This window comes from Lepus europaeus, chromosome 18 (genome assembly GCF_033115175.1).
Source record: "Lepus europaeus isolate LE1 chromosome 18, mLepTim1.pri, whole genome shotgun sequence".
In the NCBI taxonomy this organism is placed as follows: domain Eukaryota; kingdom Metazoa; phylum Chordata; class Mammalia; order Lagomorpha; family Leporidae; genus Lepus; species Lepus europaeus.
Genome location: NC_084844.1, coordinates 51,184,875 through 51,205,983, shown reverse-complemented (window position 1 = coordinate 51,205,983; position 21,109 = coordinate 51,184,875). Strand labels below are relative to the sequence as shown.

The 21,109-nt window shown below is 53.8% G+C and overlaps 2 protein-coding genes and 1 long non-coding RNA gene across 4 annotated transcripts; 1 reads left to right on the top strand and 2 right to left on the bottom strand.

The window, feature by feature from the left end:
• Positions 1–160: 160 nt before the first annotated feature.
• Positions 161–1,666, bottom strand: RNASEK (ribonuclease K). Its single transcript, XM_062215480.1, has 3 exons — positions 1,474–1,666; positions 788–864; positions 161–533 (listed from the first exon to the last, which is right to left on the bottom strand). Exons 1-3 carry the CDS (start codon positions 1,549–1,551, stop codon positions 392–394), a joined length of 297 nt encoding a protein of 98 aa, XP_062071464.1. The 5' UTR covers positions 1,552–1,666; the 3' UTR covers positions 161–391.
• Positions 1,667–1,914: 248 nt separating this feature from the next.
• LOC133776530 (uncharacterized) lies at positions 1,915–12,305 on the top strand. 2 transcript variants are annotated; one of them, XR_009868429.1, is made up of 4 exons: positions 1,915–2,061; positions 5,159–5,239; positions 10,286–10,559; positions 12,093–12,305. It is a non-coding gene; the product is annotated as an uncharacterized LOC133776530 (long non-coding RNA). The 2 variants fall into 2 exon arrangements; XR_009868428.1 differs by lacking the exon at positions 5,159–5,239.
• ALOX12 (arachidonate 12-lipoxygenase, 12S type) lies at positions 4,874–17,571 on the bottom strand. The gene is made up of 14 exons (XM_062215475.1): positions 17,437–17,571; positions 16,726–16,927; positions 15,121–15,202; positions 14,899–15,021; positions 14,679–14,782; positions 14,288–14,448; positions 13,452–13,595; positions 12,166–12,375; positions 8,440–8,526; positions 8,050–8,219; positions 7,479–7,600; positions 5,474–5,574; positions 5,172–5,342; positions 4,874–5,053 (listed from the first exon to the last, which is right to left on the bottom strand). Exons 1-14 carry the CDS (start codon positions 17,569–17,571, stop codon positions 4,874–4,876), a joined length of 1,992 nt encoding a protein of 663 aa, XP_062071459.1.
• Between the last annotated feature and the right edge of the window lie 3,538 nt (positions 17,572–21,109).

Sequence of the window (21,109 nt, the reverse complement as noted above, 5' to 3'; positions counted from 1 at the left end):
CGACCTCAGTCACTGGGGCCGCCCGGGCGCGCCGAGGGAAGGAGAGGTGGAAGGCGTCGCCTCACTTCCGGTCAGCCCCATTCCATTTCCGCCCGGGGGTCGGGGTTCCCGTTCTGAGTCTGCCCTCCGGCCCGCCCCCTCACGCAAGCACAGACACAAGTTTTAAGAGAGCAGCTTCTCTTTATTGTGGTACGGGACGAGGCGGGGAGGGCTGGGGAGCCAGGGAGCGGCCAACCCAGGCTCCCTCCGCTGGGGCTGCCAGAGGCCGGCGGACAGGGGTTCAAGACTGGCCGAGGGGGGCACCCAGTCCCGCAGAGCGCGCCAGTGACCTGGGCCGGGGAGAGTCTTATAAATAGAGGACGGGGCTGGCGAGGGCAGCAGGGACCCTGCTCTAGCGCACCATGTATTCCTTGCGCTTATTGAGCCGGACTTGGCAGAAAGAGAAGCCTCCCAGGAGGAGGTAGAGGCCCGCGGCGATGAAGCAGTTGTAGCTGACTTGCTCATAAAGCTTGTATATGTTCTGGGGGCCGTTCCTGGAGGCGGGGATTAGGCAGAGAAACGGCGAGCGTTAATAGCAGCCACCACTCAACGGCGCAGTTCCTGAGCGCCTTGCTGTCAGTCCTACGCGGTGAGTGCCACAGTGCCCGCTTTGCAGCGGGGGACGGAGCTGGGCGTAGGATGGCCGCTGAGGCCTGACCCCAACACGGCTGGCCAGCTGCTTCCTCCAGCGCCCCAAGCATCCCGCCCTTAAGTCAGACTCTAGCCACCTGCCCACCCGACTACTTACTCAAAGTCTTTCTCCGTGAAGGGAACGTCCTCGATTAGCACTGCGGAATGGACATTGAAAAATATCCCGAGCATTATCTTAAAAAAAAAAAAAAAAAAAGGAATGGGTAGATTGTAGGACTCAGGCACCTGACTTCCTGGTCACCCCCTAAACCCCTTCTATTTCTAATATTGCCACAACACCTGGGCCTGGGACGAACCAGATGAACCAGGATTAGGAGCGGCTGCTGCCGGCTTCGGACTCAGCCACCTGGAACAGGGCGTGCGGTGGCGACGCCGAGACGGGTGATGGAACAAGCGCTTTCCCAGGAACCCACACTGTCCTCCTCCCCAGAAGCGTCACCCTCACGGGACAGGGCGGAAGACGTGGGGGAGGACCGCCACTTCTTCAAATCATTTCTTCTGGAAGTGGGGGCGGGTGGAGTCCGCCACCCTCTTCGGGAACGAGCACCCCTTATCCCCTGTATCCTCCGTCCGACCCAAGCATCTCTCAGGACCCCAACCCCAGCTCCCATTCTACGCTCCAGTCCCACCACCCGCTTGGCTCCAGCTCCCCCTCCTGCAGCCTCAGTTCGGTCCCGTTTCGCACCCGCCCCTCCAGCCCGCCTGCTGCTGGCCCAGGCCCGGAGCTGCCTAGCCTCCGGCCCCGCAGGCTCGCCTCCGATTCACGCCGGGCGGCCCCCTCACCAACATGATCACTCCCCAGGCGCTGAGGACGATGCCGCAGGCGGCCAGCTTCGGCCCACAGCACAGGAGCGACGCCATGGAGACGGGAACGGGAGATCGCCTAGGAGCGAGCCGAACAGAGGGGCGGTAAGAAGCCCTGGATGCGCCGGCGGCCAGCGAGCTGCGCTCCGGGGCTCTCGCGGCAGAGGACGGCGGAGGGGGCGTGGCCTCCGGCCTCAACCACCCTCGTGGGGGCGGCAGGCGGCGGACGCTCGGGGTCCTCTAGGGAATTCGGCGCGAGAAGGAGGCCTCTAAACTAGAGTAGCCTTTCAGAGTTCCTTCTTGACCCGTGTAGCTCGGAAATATTGCAAGAGCAGGACTCTCGTGTCTTGGCTCCCCCTCCCCAGGCTGGAATGGTAGGCGCCGCCCCGCCACGTGACCAACTTTGGCCGTCACGTGACGAGGAAGTAGCCGCAACCAGGCCTCGGGAGAGAGTCTGACGGTGGCAGAGCTCCCGGGAGTCCGGGCTGTTGTGACCCGAGGGCTGGAGTCATCTACTTTTCCCCCTCAGACACTTAAGTTTCGGGTGATACCTGTGCAGGGGAAGTGGTAAGTGAGACAGAGATTCCCTTCGAGAGAGGCCGTTCCCAGCTCTGCTCACCTCTCCCCTTGAAAATAGGTGTTGGCACAGAGAAAGGGGGTCGGAGCCCCTTCCTGAGGCTAAGCGTGCTGTCGTGGCTAGGACGCCGCGTTTAGGATACTGTTAGCGTTTTTATCATCACACTCGGGTGCGGTTCAGGATGGGGTTAGGGAAAGCAGCAGACCCCCTGAGCAAGCTGTGAGGGTGAGCAGCCCTGCGGTCTACCCCAGAGCTAGGGGTAAGTACACAGGAATGCCTCCTTGCCCCCTGCTGCAAGCAAAGGGAGTGGGTCAGAGGTTGAGTAAGGTCGGGGATGAGATAGTAAAGGAAAGTTTGCATGCTTGGTAGAGACAAATTTGTACCGGTTTTTTTCAGGAAGGTTACGGAAGCTTGGGGCACACAATTTTCTAGTGAACTTGTATCCATTCTTGTGAGGACAATGACCACAGTAAAATTGAGTGACCATTTGGTCCTGAGACCCCAAAGACCAAATGGAGAAATACTGTCTTTATCTAGAGTAACTTAGTACATACGGGTTTTTTTTTTTTTTTTTTAATTTATTTATTGGAAAGTCAGAGATAGAGAGAGGAAGAGAGTGAGATCTTCCATCCACTGGTTCATTCCCTGAGTGGCTGCAGCAGCCAGGGCTGAGCTAGGCTGAAGCAGGAGTTTCATCCAGGTCTCCCACTTGGGTGGTGGGGACCCAAACTCTTGGGCTATCTCCCACTGGTTTCTCTAGGCCATTAGCATGGAACTGGATCAGAAGTGGAGCGGCCAGGAATTGAATTGGTGCCCATATGGGATGCCAGCATCGCAGGCAATGGCTTTACCTGCTATGCCACAATGCCAGTCCCCACACACTGGTTTTTAAAAAAAATTTTTTTAAAGATTTATTTATTTGAGGGCCAGTGCCACGGCTCAATAGGCAAATCTTCCACCTTGCGGCGCCGGCACACCGGGTTCTAGTCCCGGTTGGGGCGCCAGATTCTGTCCCGGTTGCCCTTCTTCCAGGCCAGCTCTCTGCTGTGGCCCGGGAGTGCAGTGGAGGATGGCCCAAGTGCTTGGGCCCTGCACCCCATGGGAGACCAGGATAAGCACCTGGCTCCTGCCATCGGATCAGCGCGGTGCGCTGGCCACAGCACGCTGGCCAGGATAAGCACCTGGCTCCTGCCATTGGATCAGCGTGGTGCGCTGGCCACAGCACGCTGGCCGCGGCAGCCATTGGAGGGTGAACCAACGGCAAAAGGAAGATCTTTCTCTCTGTCTCTCTCTCTCACTGTCCACTCTGCCTGTCAAAAAAAAAAAAAGATTTATTTATTTGGAAGAGTTATTTAGAGAGGTATTGACAGAGAGGCCTTCCATCCACTGGTTCACTCCCTAAATGGCTGCAACAGCCAGAGCTAGGCCAACCTGAAGCCAGGAGCCAGGGGCTTCTTCTGGGTCTCCCATGTGGGTTCAGGGGCCCAAGGACTTGGGCCATCTGCCGTTGCTTTCGCAGGTGCATTAGCAGGGAGCTGGATCTGAAGTGGAGCAGCCGAGACTCGAACTGGCGCGCATGTGGGGTGCCGGCACTGCAGGCTGGGGCTTTAACCCTCTGCGCCACAGCCCTGGCTCCTACATACTGTTTTTGAAATGGTTGAGAAAGAGAACTTGGAATTTGGGAAACACGTGGAGATCCCAGGCTATTAAAGGGGCTGGGGAAGTGGAATTGAAACATGAATTTTGTTATCTTTTCTGTTTGGGACTGTCTAGGGAGGGAAGGCGTTTTGAGGCCAAAGTTTGTATTTTGCCCCAGGAGCACCACTCTTACTCAGGGACTTTGGGGAGTACATGTATGAATGGGAGGAATAGGGGTCAGGAATTTGTAAGCTGGTCACCAAGCAGCTAGCTAGTTCCTGGGAAAGGAGAGTAAATGGAAGTAGCTGATTTCTCTGATAACTCTCCCTGTACACACACACACACACACACACACCGGCTCTTGGATGTTTTGGAATTACCGTCAGAGACCCAAGTTAGTGCAGGCTACCAGGGCCAAATTCACCTTGTAACTTGTGCACATCCCTCAAGCAAAGCGCACTTAAAACATGTTTTTGCATTTTATTATTAAAGATTTATTCAGTTATTTGAAAAGCAGAGTTATGTGTGTGTGTATATATATATATATGTATATATATATATATATATATAGACAGAGACATCTTCCATCTGCTAGTTCACCCCCCAAAATGCTTCAGTGGAAGCCAGGCACCAAGAATTCCATCTGGGTCTCCCACATGAGTGGCAAGGGCCCAAGAACTTGAGTCATCTTTTTGCTGCTTTTCCCAGGCCATTAGCAGGGAGCTGGATCAGAAGCAGAGCAGCTCGTACTGGAACCGGTGCCCATATGGGATGCCGGTGTTGCAAGTGGGAGCTTTACCCACTGTGTCACAACAGCAGCCCCCCCCCCTTCATTTTAAAATGGCTGAATAAACAAACCTAAATCCGAGTACTTGGAGACCTGTGAAGTTCATATATTGGTGTATTCCACGAATCGAGTTGTACTGGCACACAGCCATGCTTATTTCTGTATCGTCTGTGCCTAGCAGTTGTGATGGAGACTGTGTGGTCTGCAAAGCCCCAGATCTCACTCTGTCCTTTACAGAGTTGAGTGTCCCCCAGACTAGGCATTGCTGATGTCGAGGGCTCACCTGGGGGAGGACACGGAGTCCCGGCAGCGGAGTTGGGACAGCGGGTACCGCTCAGGATGGAGAGGCCTGTCCTCCTGGGGGCCCGCTTTCCGGCTCAGATGGTGATGCTGTTCTCTATGCGGCTGGGCTTCAGGTATTCATAGGGAAGGTCAAGGGGCTCGTTCCGGGCTGTGATCTCTTTTTCAAAGTTTTCCAGATCTGTTTGGAATTGGCTTAGCACGGCTTTGGCCTTGGGATCTGAGAAATATTCTTCTTTGTGATGCCCCAGAGGCACCTGAGACAGAACAAGGGGTCAGGGAGTTTCTGGTCTGAAGACAGAAGCCCCCAGAGCCCAGCCCCTCTCATGTTTCCTTTCCTGCCCTCATCTCCCTCTCCCCAGAATCCCCTCTCACCATGTCTGGCTGCTGGCGACCCAGATGCCACGTGATGGCCATCTGAAGTGAGGACTGCCGGACATCAGGTAGTGACCCCATGACCGTAGCCATTGTCACATTGTCCTTGGTGGTAGGTGGGGGCATCCGCATTGTGCATGGGGCATTCGGGACCCAGCCATACCAGTCCAGCTGTAGGAAGAAACTGAAACCCTAGAACCCTGATACTTAGGATTTGAACCCGCATCTCTCCTGTGCGCCTCCCAAAGGTCTAGATGTCCAGATGCTTGCCCTCTGGGACCTGGGGTTTCAGCTGCCCATACCTGGCCCTGGTTGATGGCCCCATGCTGGACTGTGCACGTGAAGACACACATGGTCAGGAAGTGGCAGAGTTGAGTCTGGGACTGGAAGGAGATGGGGAAACCTGGGTGGGAAAGAAACACCAGCTAGAGGCTGTAGCTAAGAGAGACATAGAGGCTGATGTCTTGGGGTGTCCATATTTTAGAGTTGATTAGTGTGTACTGATTTGTTATTTACTTAGATACATTTGCATTAGACATAGGTTTCAATCCTGGTTCAATGCCTTAGAGCTTGGTTACCTTAGGCTAATTACTTAACCTCTCGGAAGCTCAGTTTTTGTCACCTATAAAATGTGTCAAAATCACCTGTTATGTAGTAAACACTCAGTGAATTATTACTATGGTAGAGTTAGGTGCTGAAGCAGTTGCAAATTTAGGGATGCTTCCTCTTGTTCCCAGACAGGGAATTTCAAGTCTCTGAGTTGTAAGGTGGGAATGAGAGAAGTCGTGGATTTCCAGTATGACTGATAAAGAGGAGCTTCTCACAAGGTTGACCTCGTGCCATTCATTTGCCAGTGGAGGTCACGGGACCTACCCAGAGCCCCAACAATCCCTTTAGTTAAATGTAACAAATGTCATTAGATAAGAAAATCAAGGACCAGAGAGATTGAACTGCCAGTCAGGTTTGCCTAGTTGGGCAAAGGCACAGTCTGACCTTGAACTCAAGCTCCTGACTACTGACTAACCCGATATAGTTTTAATTTTAGCAAGCTTCCTCTGTAAAGTCTGTGGAGAACATTAGAGGGGAGCTGTGAGAACTGAGGAAGAGCTAGGGGAAGGGAGGATGAGAGGCAGTCAGTGGAGGTTACAGTTAACGTGTGTGGTGTTAGGATTGCCTGCAGGTCCCTCCCAAGTGCATATGTTGCAGTCTAACTAGCAGGGTGATGGAAGTGGAGACCCTGGGAGGCGTTGGGGTGGGGAGGGCGGAGTCCTCATGAGGGGGCTTTCCAGAATAGGCCAGGGAGCCGGCTTGCTCTCTTTGTGCCATGGGCTGCTTTAGGAAGTGGGCTGTCTCACCAGAACTTGGAACGTGCTGGTACGCTGGTCTGGGAGAAGTACGTTTCTGTTGTTTAAAAGCTACTCAGGCAGCAGCCAAACTGACTAAGACAGTGTATTTATTGGGGCAAAGATACCCAGGGAGAGGAAGAAGGGGTTCTGGGGACATGTGGCACCTGGGGGACCAGAGCACAGGTGTTGGCGGCATCCACAGGGCCTGGCCATAGTGGCTCCCCAGTAAATGTTTGTAGAGGCAGAAGATGGGATTCAAGGTGAGGGCAGGGGCTGAAGGGTGATTCAGAGCAGTCCAGGTAGGCCCCTGTGTGTCAGAGAGGAGAGCACGCAGCTAGGAAGAGCTCAGGAGAGGCTGTTTCTTCTCCACGGACTACTGCATAGGGCCTGGTGGGACTAAAGGTAGCGGTTAGATCTGGGACGGGGGCGGTGGGGAGGGAGGCTGGATTGGCCGAAGAAACCTGAGCCCCACACATGGGTCAGGGCCCTGAGCTCGGGTTTGAGCCAAAGCGTGGACAGTACTCAGTTGGCACCTAGAAATGACCTTGTACTGTGGCCACTGTTGCTGGACAGCAGCAGGCGGGAGGAGAAGGAAGGGAGAGCCGGGGTGGGAAAATCTCCTTGTGTAAAGCCTCAGGTAGAAAACTAGGGAGCCGCGCGAGAGAATGTGAGCCCCAGCAGGCCCCGGGTGGAAACTCTTGGCTTGCCCAGTGCCACACTACGGCAGGTGAGCCTAGGGTAGGGCAGAGTGGCGTCTGAGGACCAGGGTCTCCCAGGAGCACAGTCCCTGGGGTTTTTGGCCGTTGTCCTGAGTCTTAGCAGGTGTGAGTGGGATTCAGAAGCTGTCCTGTCTTGAGTGAGGGGTGTGGTGACAGGGTGGCATCCCGGCCCCAGGGGGGCAGGGCTGGGAAGGGCTCTGGTGGAGTCTCCCCAGCGCTCCCGTCCCTGGGTTGGATCTTACCTCGGTTCTGGGCCTTGCGCAGCCCCACCTCAGTGATCTCCCGACACCAGGCCTGCAGCTCTGAGTCGCGCCTCACGACGTCATCGCTTTGGTAGAAGAGGAGGACGATGCCCTCCACGTACCTGCCCAGAGGAGGAGGGAGCCGAGCTCTGAGAGTAGAAGGCCACACCTCTGACCCCTGCTCCTCTGGGGCCTCTGCTCAGCTGACTCCCCTGTGCCTGGGGACCTGCCTTTGGGGACACTGCCTACCCTTTCAACACACCAGGGTGCAGGGTGTCACAGCAGGAAATGCGGGTCATTCATCCTCGGAATTCCCCATGCACAGTTGCTTGCTCTCCTTTCTGACAAAGTCCTGATTCTTCAGTTCCCTGGCTCTCTCCACAGCTTCCTCACCTCTGCTCTCTGACGCACCCCAGTGTCTGTTCACTGTTCCTCATCTGGCCCCTGCGCCATGCCCTCTGCTCCTCCTGTGTGGAGCTGCTGCTTCTCACTTTGCCTTTGCCCCATGCTGACCTGAAGCAGAGCCCCTCCCTCCCCCACATCCCCCAGTCCTCAGCTCCTTCTCGATCACCTGGTGATGATCTCCCAGAGCTGTAAAGCATCGTGGGCGTAGAGGGCACTTGGGATTCCCAGCAGGCCCCGCTCAGCCAGGTCATGCGGAGGGCAGAGGGAGTGGTAGGTCAGCTGAGCCACTGCCCGGCGTAGCAGCTGCACATGGCCCCCTCCACCTGTGCTCACTGCCTGGGACAAGAGAGGCGACAGCTCTTGAAAGATGGAAGCAGGGCTGGAGAACCCTGGCATCCTGTAGAGGGCTTTGGAGGTGGGGTTTCAGATTAGTCAAGGCTGTAAAAGGCGCTGGGCTTGTGAGTCTAAGGGTCAGGACGTTACACCGGCGGCTCCGGGGGCCTGCGGGTAGTGGAGGGTCACGGCTTAGGTGGCTCCATCCCCCTTTCCTCCTTACCTGATCAAATATTCCTCCATCGGAGATGAGTTGGCTCCGGGCCCGGGTGTTGATTTCCATGGTGTAGCGGATATGGGGCATGAGGAGCTGGGGACAAGGAGACAGAGCTGGGTGGTTAATGGGGTCATGCTTGGATACTTCCTTGTAGGGCTGGGCGCCCAGCTTCTCACTCCCTGCTGCTGCCTTGACAGGCTGGTCTCCGGCTTCTCCCATCACTCAGTCGCGTGCTCCCCAGCTTCCTGTGAGTGGTGCTCTGCAGCCCCAGGGACCAGGATTTGACGCTGCACTGTGCTGCTCTGATACTTGGGCAGCAGCCTCCTCATCTGTCAACAGGGGGCAGTGATGGGATCTCTTATGCCAAGGAGTGGTGATGACCCTGTGTCAGTGACGTGTCCTCGAATATCGCTATCACTGCGCCGAGTGTAGGTGTCTGATAGGAATCAGACCCTCCTGGTTTTCCTTTAAACTTCCTTCCTCTGTCGTTCACCCCCTTGTGGCTTAAACGGGCCTCTCTACTCATTTTTCAAACTGCACTTCCTGGGTCCCATGTTGTGGCACAGTGGGTGAAGGTGCGACTGGGACACCTGCATCCCATATTGGAGTGCCAGTCCAAGTCCCAGTTGCTCCACTTTCTGCTAATGCGCCTGGAGAGGCAGCAGATGATGGCCCAAGTGGCCGGATCTCTGCCACTCATTTGGGAGACCTGGATGGAGTTCCAGGCTCGTGGCTTTGGCCTGGCCCAGTCCTGGCTGTTGTGACCTTTTTGGGGAGTGAAGCAATAGATGGAAACTTTCTCTGTCTCTCCCTCTTTTTGTGTCACTCTGCCTTTCAAATCAATCAGTTGATTTTAAACCAAGAATGTTTGAAAGAAAAAATGAACTCTAGGGGCCAGTGTTGTGGCACAGTGGGTTAAGCTGCCACCTGTAACACTGGCATCTCATATGAGTGTGGGTTTGAATCCGGCTGCTCTGCTTCCTATCTGGCTCCCTGCTTATGTGCTTGGGAAGGCAGCAGATGATGACCTGAGTACTTGGACCTGTGGGAGACTCAGATGGAGTTCTAGACTCCTGGCCTTGGCCTGACACAGCCCTGGCCATCATGGCCATTTGTGTGTGTGTGTGTGGGGGAGTGATGAACCAGTGGATGGAAGATCTCTCTCTGTCTCTCCCTCTCTAGTTCTGCCTTTCAAATAATAATAATAATAATAATAATAATAATAATAAAATAAACTCTGCATCTTCATCCTTTGGTCGTTTTACTGTTGGGTTTCTGTGGGAGATGGGTAGGGAGGGTACTTTTAGTCAGAATTAGGGGTGCAGTTGGGCAACCTGCGGAAGCAGTGGAAGGGCTGTGTCAACGTCCGTCTGCACCCACTCAGGCTCTGGGAGGCCCCCTCTCTCCGCTTTTCTTCAGCCATTTGAAGAGCTACCCGAGTCTCATGTGTGTTTCTTTTCTTTCTTTCTTTCTTTTTTCTTTTTCTTTTTTTTTTTTTTTTGACAGGCAGAGTTAGACAGTGAGAGGGAGAGACAGAGAGTGAAGTTTTCTTTCTATTGGTGCATCCCCCAAATGGCGGCCATGGCCAGCGCGCTGTGCAATCTGAAGCCAGGAGCCAGGTGTTTCCTCCTGGTCTCCCATACGGGTGCAGGGCCCAAGCACCGGGGCCATCCTCCACTGCCTTCCTGGGCCACAGCAGAGAGCTGGACTGAAAGAGGAGCAACGGGGACAGAACCGGCGCCCCAACCGGGACTAGAACCCGGAGTACTGGCGCCACAGGCGGAGGATTAGCCTAGTGAGCTGTGGTGCCGGCTTCATGTGTGTTTCTTGTCTTGGACTATTTGTCTTCCAGGTTGCATGCAATTCTGGCATTCATCTGATTTGTTGATACTGGACATAGCAACAGCTCAAGTGACACTTTGGAGTTGAGCTATCAAAGCAGCTCACATCAGTCTGAAACTTTTCAGAAGGCTCATCACAGATGCTTAATGTGCTAGAAAGCTCAGAGTCCACACAAGGAGAGAAGACGCCCGAGGACACACAGCCTCTGATGACAACTGCAAGCACTCATGGTGCCACAAGAGTGTGTTACGTCACCTGACCGGCCCCACCGTGGAGGCCATGTGGTGAGTAGGTTCAGGATGCAGAGCGGCCTGCACACCTGCAAGCCCCGCCTCCTGTGTGTCTGAGCACAGCTCAGCTGTTTGCCGCTGGAGGGCGAACGGAGGCAGGGCAAGGGCAGGGCTGGACAGGGGTTTGTGCGCTAGAGGTTTCCACTTGCTCAGGTTGGGCAGAAGATGGTGAGGCGGGAGGCGTCCTGAAATAAGTGACATCCAGGATTCTGCTAATCAGACAGGGCGCTGTCTTGTCCATGTATCCAAAGGGATAACCTCTCTGGGGTCCCAGCTGTATCGGTCAGACTTGAGGGATCCAGGCCAAGGCCTTCAACAGAAACACAGTTTGGTTTTCCTCCTTGCCGGGTAATTGCCGATGTTTCAAACTCCGCATACTTAAAACTGAACACTCATTTTTACTCCCAAGTTGGTTTTTTCTAACTTCTCTGTTTCTGTCAATTATTCTTTTTTTTTTTTTTCCTGTCAATTATTCTTGCTGTGGGCCGGTGCTGTGGCATAGTGGGCTAAGCATCCACCTGTGGCACTGGCATCCCATATAGGCGCCAGTTCATGTCCTGGCTGCTCCTCTTCCAATCCAGCTCTCTGCTCTGGCCTGGGAAAGCAGGAGAGGATGGCCCTAGTGCTTTGGCCCTTGCATCCGAGTGGGAGACCTGGAAGAAGTTCCTGGCTCCTGGCTTCAGATCGGTCCAGCCCTGGTCATTGCAGCCATCTGGGGAATGATTTAGAGGATGGAACACCTCTTTCTGTCTCTCCCTCCTTCTGGAACTCTATCTCTCAAATAAATAAATAAATAAATATATCCTCTCTGCCATGTTCCCTAATAAAGTGTCATCAAGATTTTGAAAAGATTTTTAAAGCAAGTCTTATTTTGCTGCTTCCATCTATCGACATATAGAACTCATCATTTTATAAAGTTACTGTGTTTCTAGGTTGTACTGTACAACACACCTTCCCTGCGAGCTTCCAGGTACTGCAGAAACTTGCTGTCTGCAGCCTTATACCCTAACATGCTGTAGCTACTGTTTCCTCCCTTCACCAAGTCTTTTTTTTTTTTTTCTTCCCCTTTTCATTCCTGTCACCACCACTCTAGGGTGCGTCCTTATCCACCCTACTCTCTGGCAGGTCTAAAAACCCTGCAGGGCAGCTCTTCTTGCCTTTGAATCTGTTCTGTTCCTACTTTGCTGCCTGAGTTGGGATGGAACATTCTCTGTAAATGCCATAAACCACCTGTAGCCTGATCCCCTGTGAATTCAAACTCTCATTCCGGTTGCTGTTCTCCGGTTGATTCTTATGGGGACTGCTTGTCTTCCTGGCCAAATGCTAACTATCCTAGGGCAAGAATAAGGCTCTTGTTGAACTGATAACATCCCATCGGTATTGTGGAGTATCAGATCTCTAAGAATTTCAGAGGGTTCCCCTTATAGTGTGTCTTGTAAAGCACTAAGAGTTTCAGCTTAATTAGAATACAGTTCGCAAGATGTTGATAAGTCTTATTTTCTTGTCCCCCTTTTCAATCACAAACAGCTGTACGTATGTTTTTTGCTGCTGCGTTGTCCTTTGGGTCTGAGAGAAATGAGACAGAGGGCAGAGCTTATACCTTGAAGACAGGATGCAGTCCCGGGAGGCACCTCATGGTGGCGACAGCGATGACCTCAGCCACCAGATGAGTGTTCAGCAAGTGATACTGGAGCTCATGCAGCTGGAAATCTGAATTTCGGACCCAGGACTTGGCCAGGAGCCAGGCAAGTGGGGGATCTGAGGGCAGGAACAGTGTTGGGGTGGGAGAGCCGGCGTTGGGAGGCTGAATCTGGGAGAAAGAGAAATGAAGTGTTTATTAACCTCCCACTCTGTGTGATGGGATCACCATTCTTGGGACAACAGAGGTAACTGAGATGATTGCCTTCCAGGGGATTATATACATGTATATTTTGAAGATTTATGTATTTATTTGAAAGCCAGAGTTATGGGGAGGGGGAAAGAAAGAGAGAGGTCTTCTATCTGCTGCTTCACTCCCCATATGGCCTCAAACCACCTGGGCTGGGCCAAGCTAAAACCAAGAGCCAGGAGCTTCTTCTGGGTCTCCCACATGGGTGGCAGGGGCCCAAGCACTTGGGCCATCTTCCCCTGCTTTCCTCAGGTCATTAATAGCTGGATCAGAAAATGAGCAGCTGGGACTTGAACCAGCACCCATTTGGGTTGCTGGCATTGTAGGCAGAGGATTTACCCGCTGTACCACAATGCCAGCTCCATCTTACAGGGATTATAATATGGTAAGAGGAACAAGAACTATACTAGCTTGCCTTTCAATAGCTGTTCCATCGTGGTGGGTTGAGTGCAAAGACTGGAAGCAAGGAGTCCAGTAAGAGGCTTGGGGGAAATGAGCTGGAGGTCAGAGCTCTGGGGGCAGAGTGGGAAGCAGAAGCTGGGTGTGTAAGGTTATCGCTAGTGCTCGGTGAGGAAGTAGATACTCAAGATGGACAGTGGGTGTTCAGGAGGCAAATACGGTGTGGTCTGAAATAGCAGCAGCATTACTTTGGAACTTGTAAGAAATGCAGATTTGGTTCCCACCCCAGACATAGTGAACCGGACAGGCTGGTAGTGGGCATGGCGACTTGTGTTCTTCACAGGCCCTTCCGGAGATCCTGCTGCACACTGGAGTTGGAGAACTGTATGGGATGCAGACTCCAGGGGGCCGTTATGGCTCTTGCACCTGTATTGCCTCTTGAGTGAGTCAAGGGAGAGCAAGCTGCAAGCCAAGAGATGAGGACAGGTCTCTGAGGGAGGATGGGCTTTGGGAGCTGTGAGCCAGGGGTTGGGCCCCTGGGAGCAGAGGCTGTGGTGAACAGAGCACAGTGTGGGAGGGAGACGCCCAGGGTGCCTCACCTGGATGACCATGGGGAGCAGCTTCCCATCGGGTTCCATCTTCAGCATGACGAGGGGGGCAGCCAGGTACTGCTGCTCTCCTCGGATCACATTGGCTGGGATGCCATCCAGCAGGCTAAAGTCAGCCTCAAACAGGGAGCCGTTCTGGGGAGAGGGGGACGGTGTCCATTTTCAGAGTGCAAATGTGTGAAGGCGTTCGTTGGCTTCTTGCCATTTTCCTCCATCAGCACCAGAGTTCTAGGATAGAGCTGTGGTACCTGCTGCAGTCCCTCTCACTGTAAACAGCCTAGTGAGGGTAGATGTCGTGTGCATGGGAATGTGAACCAGGCCTGCTCCATCCAGTTTGCATCACAGGCATCATCAACGGACCTCTTGTCAAGATCGCCAGGCCCCTGCCCACTTCATCCCTGATGATCTGTTTTCTGCTCTTGGCTTGCATCGGTTTAGCAAACCTTCCTCCATGCCTTGTTCAAACTCATCTCCTCTGTCCGTTGTCTCACAGAGCTCCCCCTGATTACACATGCACACACACATCCCACCTAGGCTCACTCTCATGTGCAAGTCATCTCTTCCAAATCCAGCTCTCTTTTTTCCAGAAAACCTCTCTGTCCTCACCTGATGGCCCATAAACACTGCCGTTCAGAACACTGACGTCAGCCAGGGAATGTCACCGTGTCCGTTCCTGCTGCTGGCCCCCATCTGTGGGCTGGGAATCCACCTTTCTCCCTCATGCTGGAACCTCCTTGGAGTTCGTCCCCCTACATAGTTGATCATTTCTAGCATTTTCTAGCACAGGACTCTGCATCAAGCGTCAGTGGTTACTGCAGCCTCCTTACCTGGAGTTCTTTCTCCAGTTGGACGCGAAGCACCTCCATCCCCGATGGCAGCATTAGCCTAGAGGGCAGGCAGGTGGAGCGTCGCAACAGCATGGGGTTGGCACCATTGAGGAACTGGTAGCCAAAAAACTCATCGTCCTGCCAGCGCTGCCGAACCTTCTCTGTGGGGTGGGGTAAAGGAGGGAGGGTATCTACCTTGGTACCACTCTCCTCCAGACCCTACCCCAGGGAAGGAGGCATACTGCTACCCTGTGCCCAGCCCTCTTCATTCTTGAGTCTCTCTGAGATGGCCAGACAGGATGAGGTCTTGTCTTTCAAGGAATTATGGGAAATGTGGTGTGTGATGCATCGGTCATGAGAAGGGGTTATCAGACCTGGAGGAACCACTGACCAGCCAGGGCACTCTTCTGGCCCCAGAAGATCTGATCGAAGTCTTCTAGACGGTCCCAGGAGCTCAGGAGAGTGTAAACACGTTTGAAGATCATCTCCAGAGCCCTAGGGAGACATATTGGGGCATGGACTCCTGCGCCTGTCCCTCAGCTCTTTCCCATATGCTACCATTCTGGATCTCCCCACCCCTTTTCTGCTCTGAGCCCCAGCCTTTCTCTCACACTGTCTTTAGCGTCCATTCAAAGTCCAGCCTCTTATCCTCGTGGAATCTCATATTGGGGGGTAGATCGTCCTTCGAGTCTGCTGCTATTGTCAGGAGCAGGCCTTCCTTCCAGGTGGCCCACCTGGAAATTGGGGACAAAGCTTCAGGGAGGTGGGGGGTCTGATGGGGCCGGGTGAGGGAACGGGTGGGACGACTGGGAGGCCCATGGGTGGGTTGTTACCGGTACATCTGCTGTCTTTCCTCTAGTTCCTTGTCTCGATGTTTCTGGAAGATGTCCGAGGCATTGTCTACTGCCAGGCGGGCTGGGGAGACGTGAAGATGATTGGCCACGCAGCTTGGTCTGGGCCTGTGCTTTCCCCGGCTTGTCCTCATCTTGTTTTCTGTTACACCCCTCTTCTCAGCCCTGCACTGATGCTTTTATCTCTGGCGTTGCCTCTTGATTGAGCCTCAGGTGCATTTATCCCATCTCTGCCAACTGTATGCTACTGATCTCACTGACACCCGCCCTCAGCTCTTGCCTGGAGACGGAAATCTCATGCCTGTCACCTTTTCTTGTTCCTTGACTCATCGTCCCCTTCCTGCCCACTTCATCAGTATGTAAGGTTGGGGAAAAAATAATCATTTGAATCATGAGTCTCTGCTGCTCTGCTTCCCATCCAGCTCCCTGCTAATGGCCTGGGAAAAGCAGCAGAAGATGGCCCAAGTGTTTGGGCCTCTGCCACCCATATAGGAGACCTAGAAGAAGCTCCTCGTTCCTGGCTTTGGCCTGGCCCAGCCCTGGTTGTTGTGGCTATCTGGGAAATGAACCAGCAGATGGAAGATCTCTCTTTCTCTTTGCTACTCTGGCTTTCAAATAAATACTAAAAGAAAAAAAAAATACCCTCATTAAGTTGATAAAGTCTGGATCACCTGTGTGCTCACACGTCTGTATTTTGCTTTGGCTAATTTTGTGCTCCTTCAATCTCAGTTGCCACACCTCCATCTGTTCTCCAAAGATTCTTTTTTTTTTTTTAAGATTTATTTATTTATTTATTTGAAAGAGCTACAGGGATAAAGATATTTTTCTGTCTGCTTGTTCACTCCCTAAATGCCCAGCCCTGACTGAAACCAGGAGCTTCTTTCAGCTTTCCCGTGAGGGTAAAGGTCCCAAGCACTTGGGCAGTCTCTGCTTTTCCCAGGCCATTAGCAGGGAGCTGGATTGGAAGTGGAGCAGCTGGGATTCAAACCGCAGCCCTTAAGGGAAGCAGGCATGGCCTTTACCTGCTGCTCCACCACAGCGCCTGCCCCTGTTTGCTTTCTGTACCTGCCTTCACCTCTCTTGGACTCGCCATCATAATCTGTGTTTATTGAGTTGTTCCTTCTCCTGTCTAAACTTGGGGTCAACATTGTAGATAGATCCTGTTTCCAACCTTGCCAGCCCTACTCTCCTGTGTCTGGATTTCCCATCATACCAAGAAAAAGTCAACATTTGTGGCTTGCTCATCCCCTCCTGCCAGTGTGTCCTCTGTCCTCCTGCTCCCAGGGAGCCACGCAACAGCATCTCCCTTCCCGCACCGTCTCCTGCTGCGTGTGGTCCCCTTGCGCCTCCCTGCCCTGAGTCACACAGAGCTCTCCTTTTCCCCAGGACTTTGCTTCTCTGTTTTCCATCCTCGCCCGCAGCTCCCCCACCCCCCACTCCCCGCCTTCCCGTGCGCCTGACATGGCCTTCAGCCGAGCTTCTTCCCGTCGCCAGCCCTGCACCTGGGCGTCTCCACCCTTTACCCGCCGTGACCCTTCGCAGCGCCCGCAGCGCCCGCCCACCCGCCGCACGCCGCTGCCCGCTCACCGCTGCCCTCAGGCAGGCTCAGGACACCGTCGCCGCGCACCCAGCGGTAGCACGGGAAGGTCGCTGTCTCGTGGGCTCCGGGGCCCCGCACCATGATGCGGTCGCAGAACCACGCGTCGTCCACCAGTGAGTGGAGTTTGCGCAACTTCACGAACTGCAGCGGCCCCAGCTCCTCGGGGACGTCGTGCTCGAACTCCTCCTCCTGTGGGAGCATTGCTCAGTAGCTGGGCCCGGGGGCGGCCGTTTGCGGGGGGGGGGGGGGGGCGTGTGTGGGCTGGGGTCGGGGAGGAGGACGACGAGAGGACGACTTGGGAGGGGGTCGCTTGTGCCTCAGTGGACCCAGGCCGCGAAAGGCAACGTCCCATCACTCGCTCCCTGCACGGCCTGCCCGGTGGGTGTCGGGCGGAGTTTGAGCATCGTCCCATAGTCGGCGCCCGTTCCCCGAGCGCTCCCCGAGCCTCTGCTTGCGGGAGCCGTTGTCGACCACAGGGCGTGCATTGGAGAAGGAAGTGGGGGCTACCAGGACAAGGGTCGCGGGCAGGAGGCGGGGGCCAAGCCCCAGCCTGGGATCTGGGCTCCCGACGCCCCTCACACCTCCCACCCATTCTGGGATTCGCAGGAAGTGGAAGCCCCCGCTGGCCTCCTGCCCCTCGCCGCCCACCCATAATGAGCCTAACCCGGGCCCGGGGTCCCTCCTGGCTTCCCGCTGACCTCGCCCCGCGCGGGCCGCAGCTGCAGCTCCAGCTCCGCCTCCCCGCGCGCCCCGACCAGCCACAGCCGCACGCGATTGTGCGACCCGGAGAAGATCCAGGCCCCGGTGGCTACGCAGATGTGGTAGCGGCCCATGGTGCCCCTGGCAGCGTAGGTGAGCGGACCGCCCAGGGCCTCCCGGCGCCGCGGGGCCAGTTGCAGGCCTTTAAAAGACCGGCCTACGTCCCCGCCCTCTGCACAATTTTAGGCGCTCGCAAGTCCCCGCCCCGGACTAGCCCGAACCTGCTAGAGGAGCCATAGAGCAGGTTGTGGGAAGGGCCGTGCCTCCTGTGCGTGGTTCCTGGGAGATGCAGGGGCCCCGCCAGGGTAGGGCAGCTATGGACTTCGGGGAGGGGGACCTGGGGTAGACCCCTCCTACTTGGAGGGAGCAAGCGTAAGAACACCCTCAAAGGTCTCTAGGTCTGGGGAGGAGCTGTGAGAAAGAGTGGATGATCCCTCAGCTTCTCTGGGCTGGGAACGGGTTCTGCTTCTGTAGGCTGGACTGGGCTAGGGGCCCAGTAAGTGCTCCCTCCCTTGGCTTCCTGCCTGTGAGCGCTGTCCTTCCATCAGTGAGCAGGGATTCTCTAGGTAGGGTATCCAGGCTGCCTAGAACCTGGACCAGTGACAGCTCAAGACTTGCCCCTTCCCAGGTCCCCCAAAACCTTCTCAAAAACTGACTACAGTTTGAGCCACGCTGGTGTGGTAGAATGGAAAGTATGGTAGGATGCTGCTCAGCATCCCGGTGTTAGGGTCCCAGCATCACCAAATACCATGGACCAGACATCTTGAGAGAGGCCTGAGGCAGGGCAGGGAAAGCTTCATTTTGTTTAATCTCCATGAGGGATATGGAGACAGTATGTTAGGCTACTGTGGGGAATCACTTAGGCACCCGTGAACTTGGTGCTCTCCAGGTGAGTGAGCCGGTTCCCCTTCAGTAGGTTTCAGATTAATTTTTGTTCCTGGGCTATTTCCTGGTCTTAGTGGGTCTCAGGGTAGGAAACCCAGGAGCAGCAGTTCCTCCCATGCTGGTTGGAGGTTTGCAACCATTAGAAGGGTGAGTCAGAGCTTAGACACCATCACCCATCCAGAAATCAATCAGATGAAGCCTGCATGGGCCCCTATCTAAGTTCTAGATCCACATTGATATGAGCATCTGGCTCCCCGTGGCTGTGTCTGGCAGCCTGGGCAAAGGTGAATCTCTTTCCTGAGCCAGACCTGGAAAAGGACTCGTTGCACAGTATCTGATCTCTTGTCCTCTGGGCCTGCTCCTGCCTCCAGCCTCTGCGTATACCCTCGGCTGGTCTCTGGTTCTGTAACAGCCAAAAAAATGGCTTACATGCTAGGTAATAGCAGAAACTGGCCTTTTCCACTCACCTTCACCTCAGCAAAAAGTTTGTTTCACATTTATTTCCAAAGTCAGTCCCTACCTCAGCCTGCCCTTCTGCCCATGCTGGAATACTGTGAGGCCACAGGCACAGCGCGGGAATGAATAATTGAGAAAAAAGTCGTCCAAGCTGTTGCATACGCTAAATGCTAGAGTATGTTGAAGCACTTAGAACAGTGCCTGGCACATAATCTCTCTCGGTACTAGCTACTATTCTTTTATTACTTTATTCCCCACCCCTGCAAAATCTCCCAGGAGTACTCAGCCTCTCAGACCCTCCCTCCTACTTCATTTTTTCTTTTGCCTGTCTCAGCACATGCACTGTTTTTTAAATACAATTTTTAAAAAGATTATTTATTAGACAGAGAGAGCAGAGACAGAGAGAGCTTCCATCTGCTGCTTCACTCCCCACTCAGATGGCTGCCATGGCCAGAGCTGGGCCAGTCCAAAGCCAGGAGCCAGGAGCTTCATTTGGGTCTCCCATATAGGTGTAGGGGGCCCAAGTACTCTGGCCATCTTCCACTGCTTTCCCAGGTGCAGTAACAGGGAGTTGGATCAGAAGTGGAGCAGCAGGGAGCTGCTCAAACCAGTGTCCTTATAGGATGCTGGCGCCTTAGGTATCAGCTTTACCCGTTATGTCACAGCACTGGCCCTGAGAAACACTATTGTTATTGAAGAAGCATTGCACCAGAATGTGATGAACATTCCAGGCAATTGCTAAGAAATTGCAAAGACAGCTAGACAGCCAGGCATATACAACGATCATGTTTTCAAGATAAATAGCTCGGGGCCGCCGTTGTGGCATAGTGGGTTGTGACGTAGTGAGTAAAGCCACCACCTGCAGTGCCAGCATCCCATATGGGCACCAGTTCAAGTCTCGGCTGTTCCACTTCCAATCCAGCTCTCTGCTATGGCCTGGGAAAGCAATACAAAGTGGCCCAATTCTTTGGGCCCCTGCACCTGTGTGGGAAGACTTGGAGGAGGCTCCTAGCTCCTGGCTTTGGATTGGCCCAGCTCTGGCTGTTGCAGCCAACTGGGGAGTGAACCAGTGGATGAAAGACCTCGCTTTCTCTCTGCCTCTCCTTCTCTCTCTGTGTAACTCTGACTTTCAAATAAATAAATAAATAAAAATTTTTAAAAAAGATAAATAGCTAATCCTTAAGTAAGAGGACTTGATAGCTGCATTTATCACACAGTGTATACTAGACTGACCTGGTAACTGGGGTGACCTCTGTGTTAGCTAGTTGGCTTAATCAAAGGAAAAAAACAAGCTTCTCATATCTTTGGGAGGAGACGTAGATTTGCAGCATAAGCAAAATGCCTCTGCAAGTTAGGTTCCTGCCCTTCCATGGAAACTGGGAGGTGGGACTTTCAACGAGCTGGCTCCCAGGTCCTCAAGAAAGACATTCTTGGGTGGTAAGGTTGGCAAGACACGTGTATAGCTTTTAAAAAGATTTGTACTCATTCCAAAGAGACAGCAGGAACTTCCTAGTTTGCTAAAGCAAATGCTCTATGAAAAGGAAGAAAGTCTTTCCCCATATTTTCAACAGATTAAGCCTCTTGCTTTTGAATTTTGATTTGTCTTTACAACAACCATTTTGTTTTTACATGTGCCATGGAAAGCCAGGCTGATTGTGAAGCCCACACTGGCACACGCGCATGCCAGGGCTGCACTCTTCCCCTTCCTGCTCCCCGTGCCCTGCTGTCTGTGCCTGGTAGCCAACTCCCACATTCCCATCACTGTTCTTGCAGAACATTTAATTTCTCATCAAAGCTTCTCCCAGTAGGTTATGCCCCTGGGCATGTAGATGGGGGGGATGGACCTTACTTTTCAGCCAAAAGGCTTGCTAAAGAGTTTTTCTAGATGCAAGACTGATTCTTTTACATTTTAACATAGTAGTGTGGCTCAAACTGCAGTCAGGTTTTTTTGTTTTGTTTTTTGTTTTGGAAGATTTATAATTTTGTCTGAAAGGCAGAGTTACAAAGAGGTAGAGAGAGAGGTAAATCTTTCATCTGCTGGTTCACTCCCCAGATGGCCACAATGGCTGGAGCTGGGCTGATCCAAAGCCAGGAGCCAGGAGCTTCTTTCAGGTCTCCCATGCAGGTGCAGGGGTCCTAGCACTTGGGCCATCTTCTACTGCTTTCCTAGGTCAGAGCAGAGAGCTGGATTGGAAGTGGAACAGCTGAGACTCCGGCACCCATATGGGATGTGGGCACTGCAGGCAGCAGCTTTACCCTCCACACCACAGC

Coding starts and splice junctions, on each gene's coding strand:
- RNASEK (XM_062215480.1), bottom strand. CDS start 1,551: ATGGCGTCGCTCCTGTGCTGTGGGCCGAAGCTGGCCGCCTGCGGCATC. Junction 865..1,473: donor CCTGGGGAGTGATCATGTTG/GTGAGGGGGCCG, acceptor TTTTTTTTTAAG/ATAATGCTCGGGATATTTTT. Junction 534..787: donor TTCACGGAGAAAGACTTTGA/GTAAGTAGTCGG, acceptor CCCCGCCTCCAG/GAACGGCCCCCAGAACATAT.
- ALOX12 (XM_062215475.1), bottom strand. CDS start 17,571: ATGGGCCGCTACCACATCTGCGTAGCCACCGGGGCCTGGATCTTCTCC. Junction 16,928..17,436: donor TGCGGCCCGCGCGGGGCGAG/GTCAGCGGGAAG, acceptor ATGCTCCCACAG/GAGGAGGAGTTCGAGCACGA. Junction 5,054..5,171: donor GTCGCCAGCAGCCAGACATG/GTGAGAGGGGAT, acceptor GTTCTGTCTCAG/GTGCCTCTGGGGCATCACAA.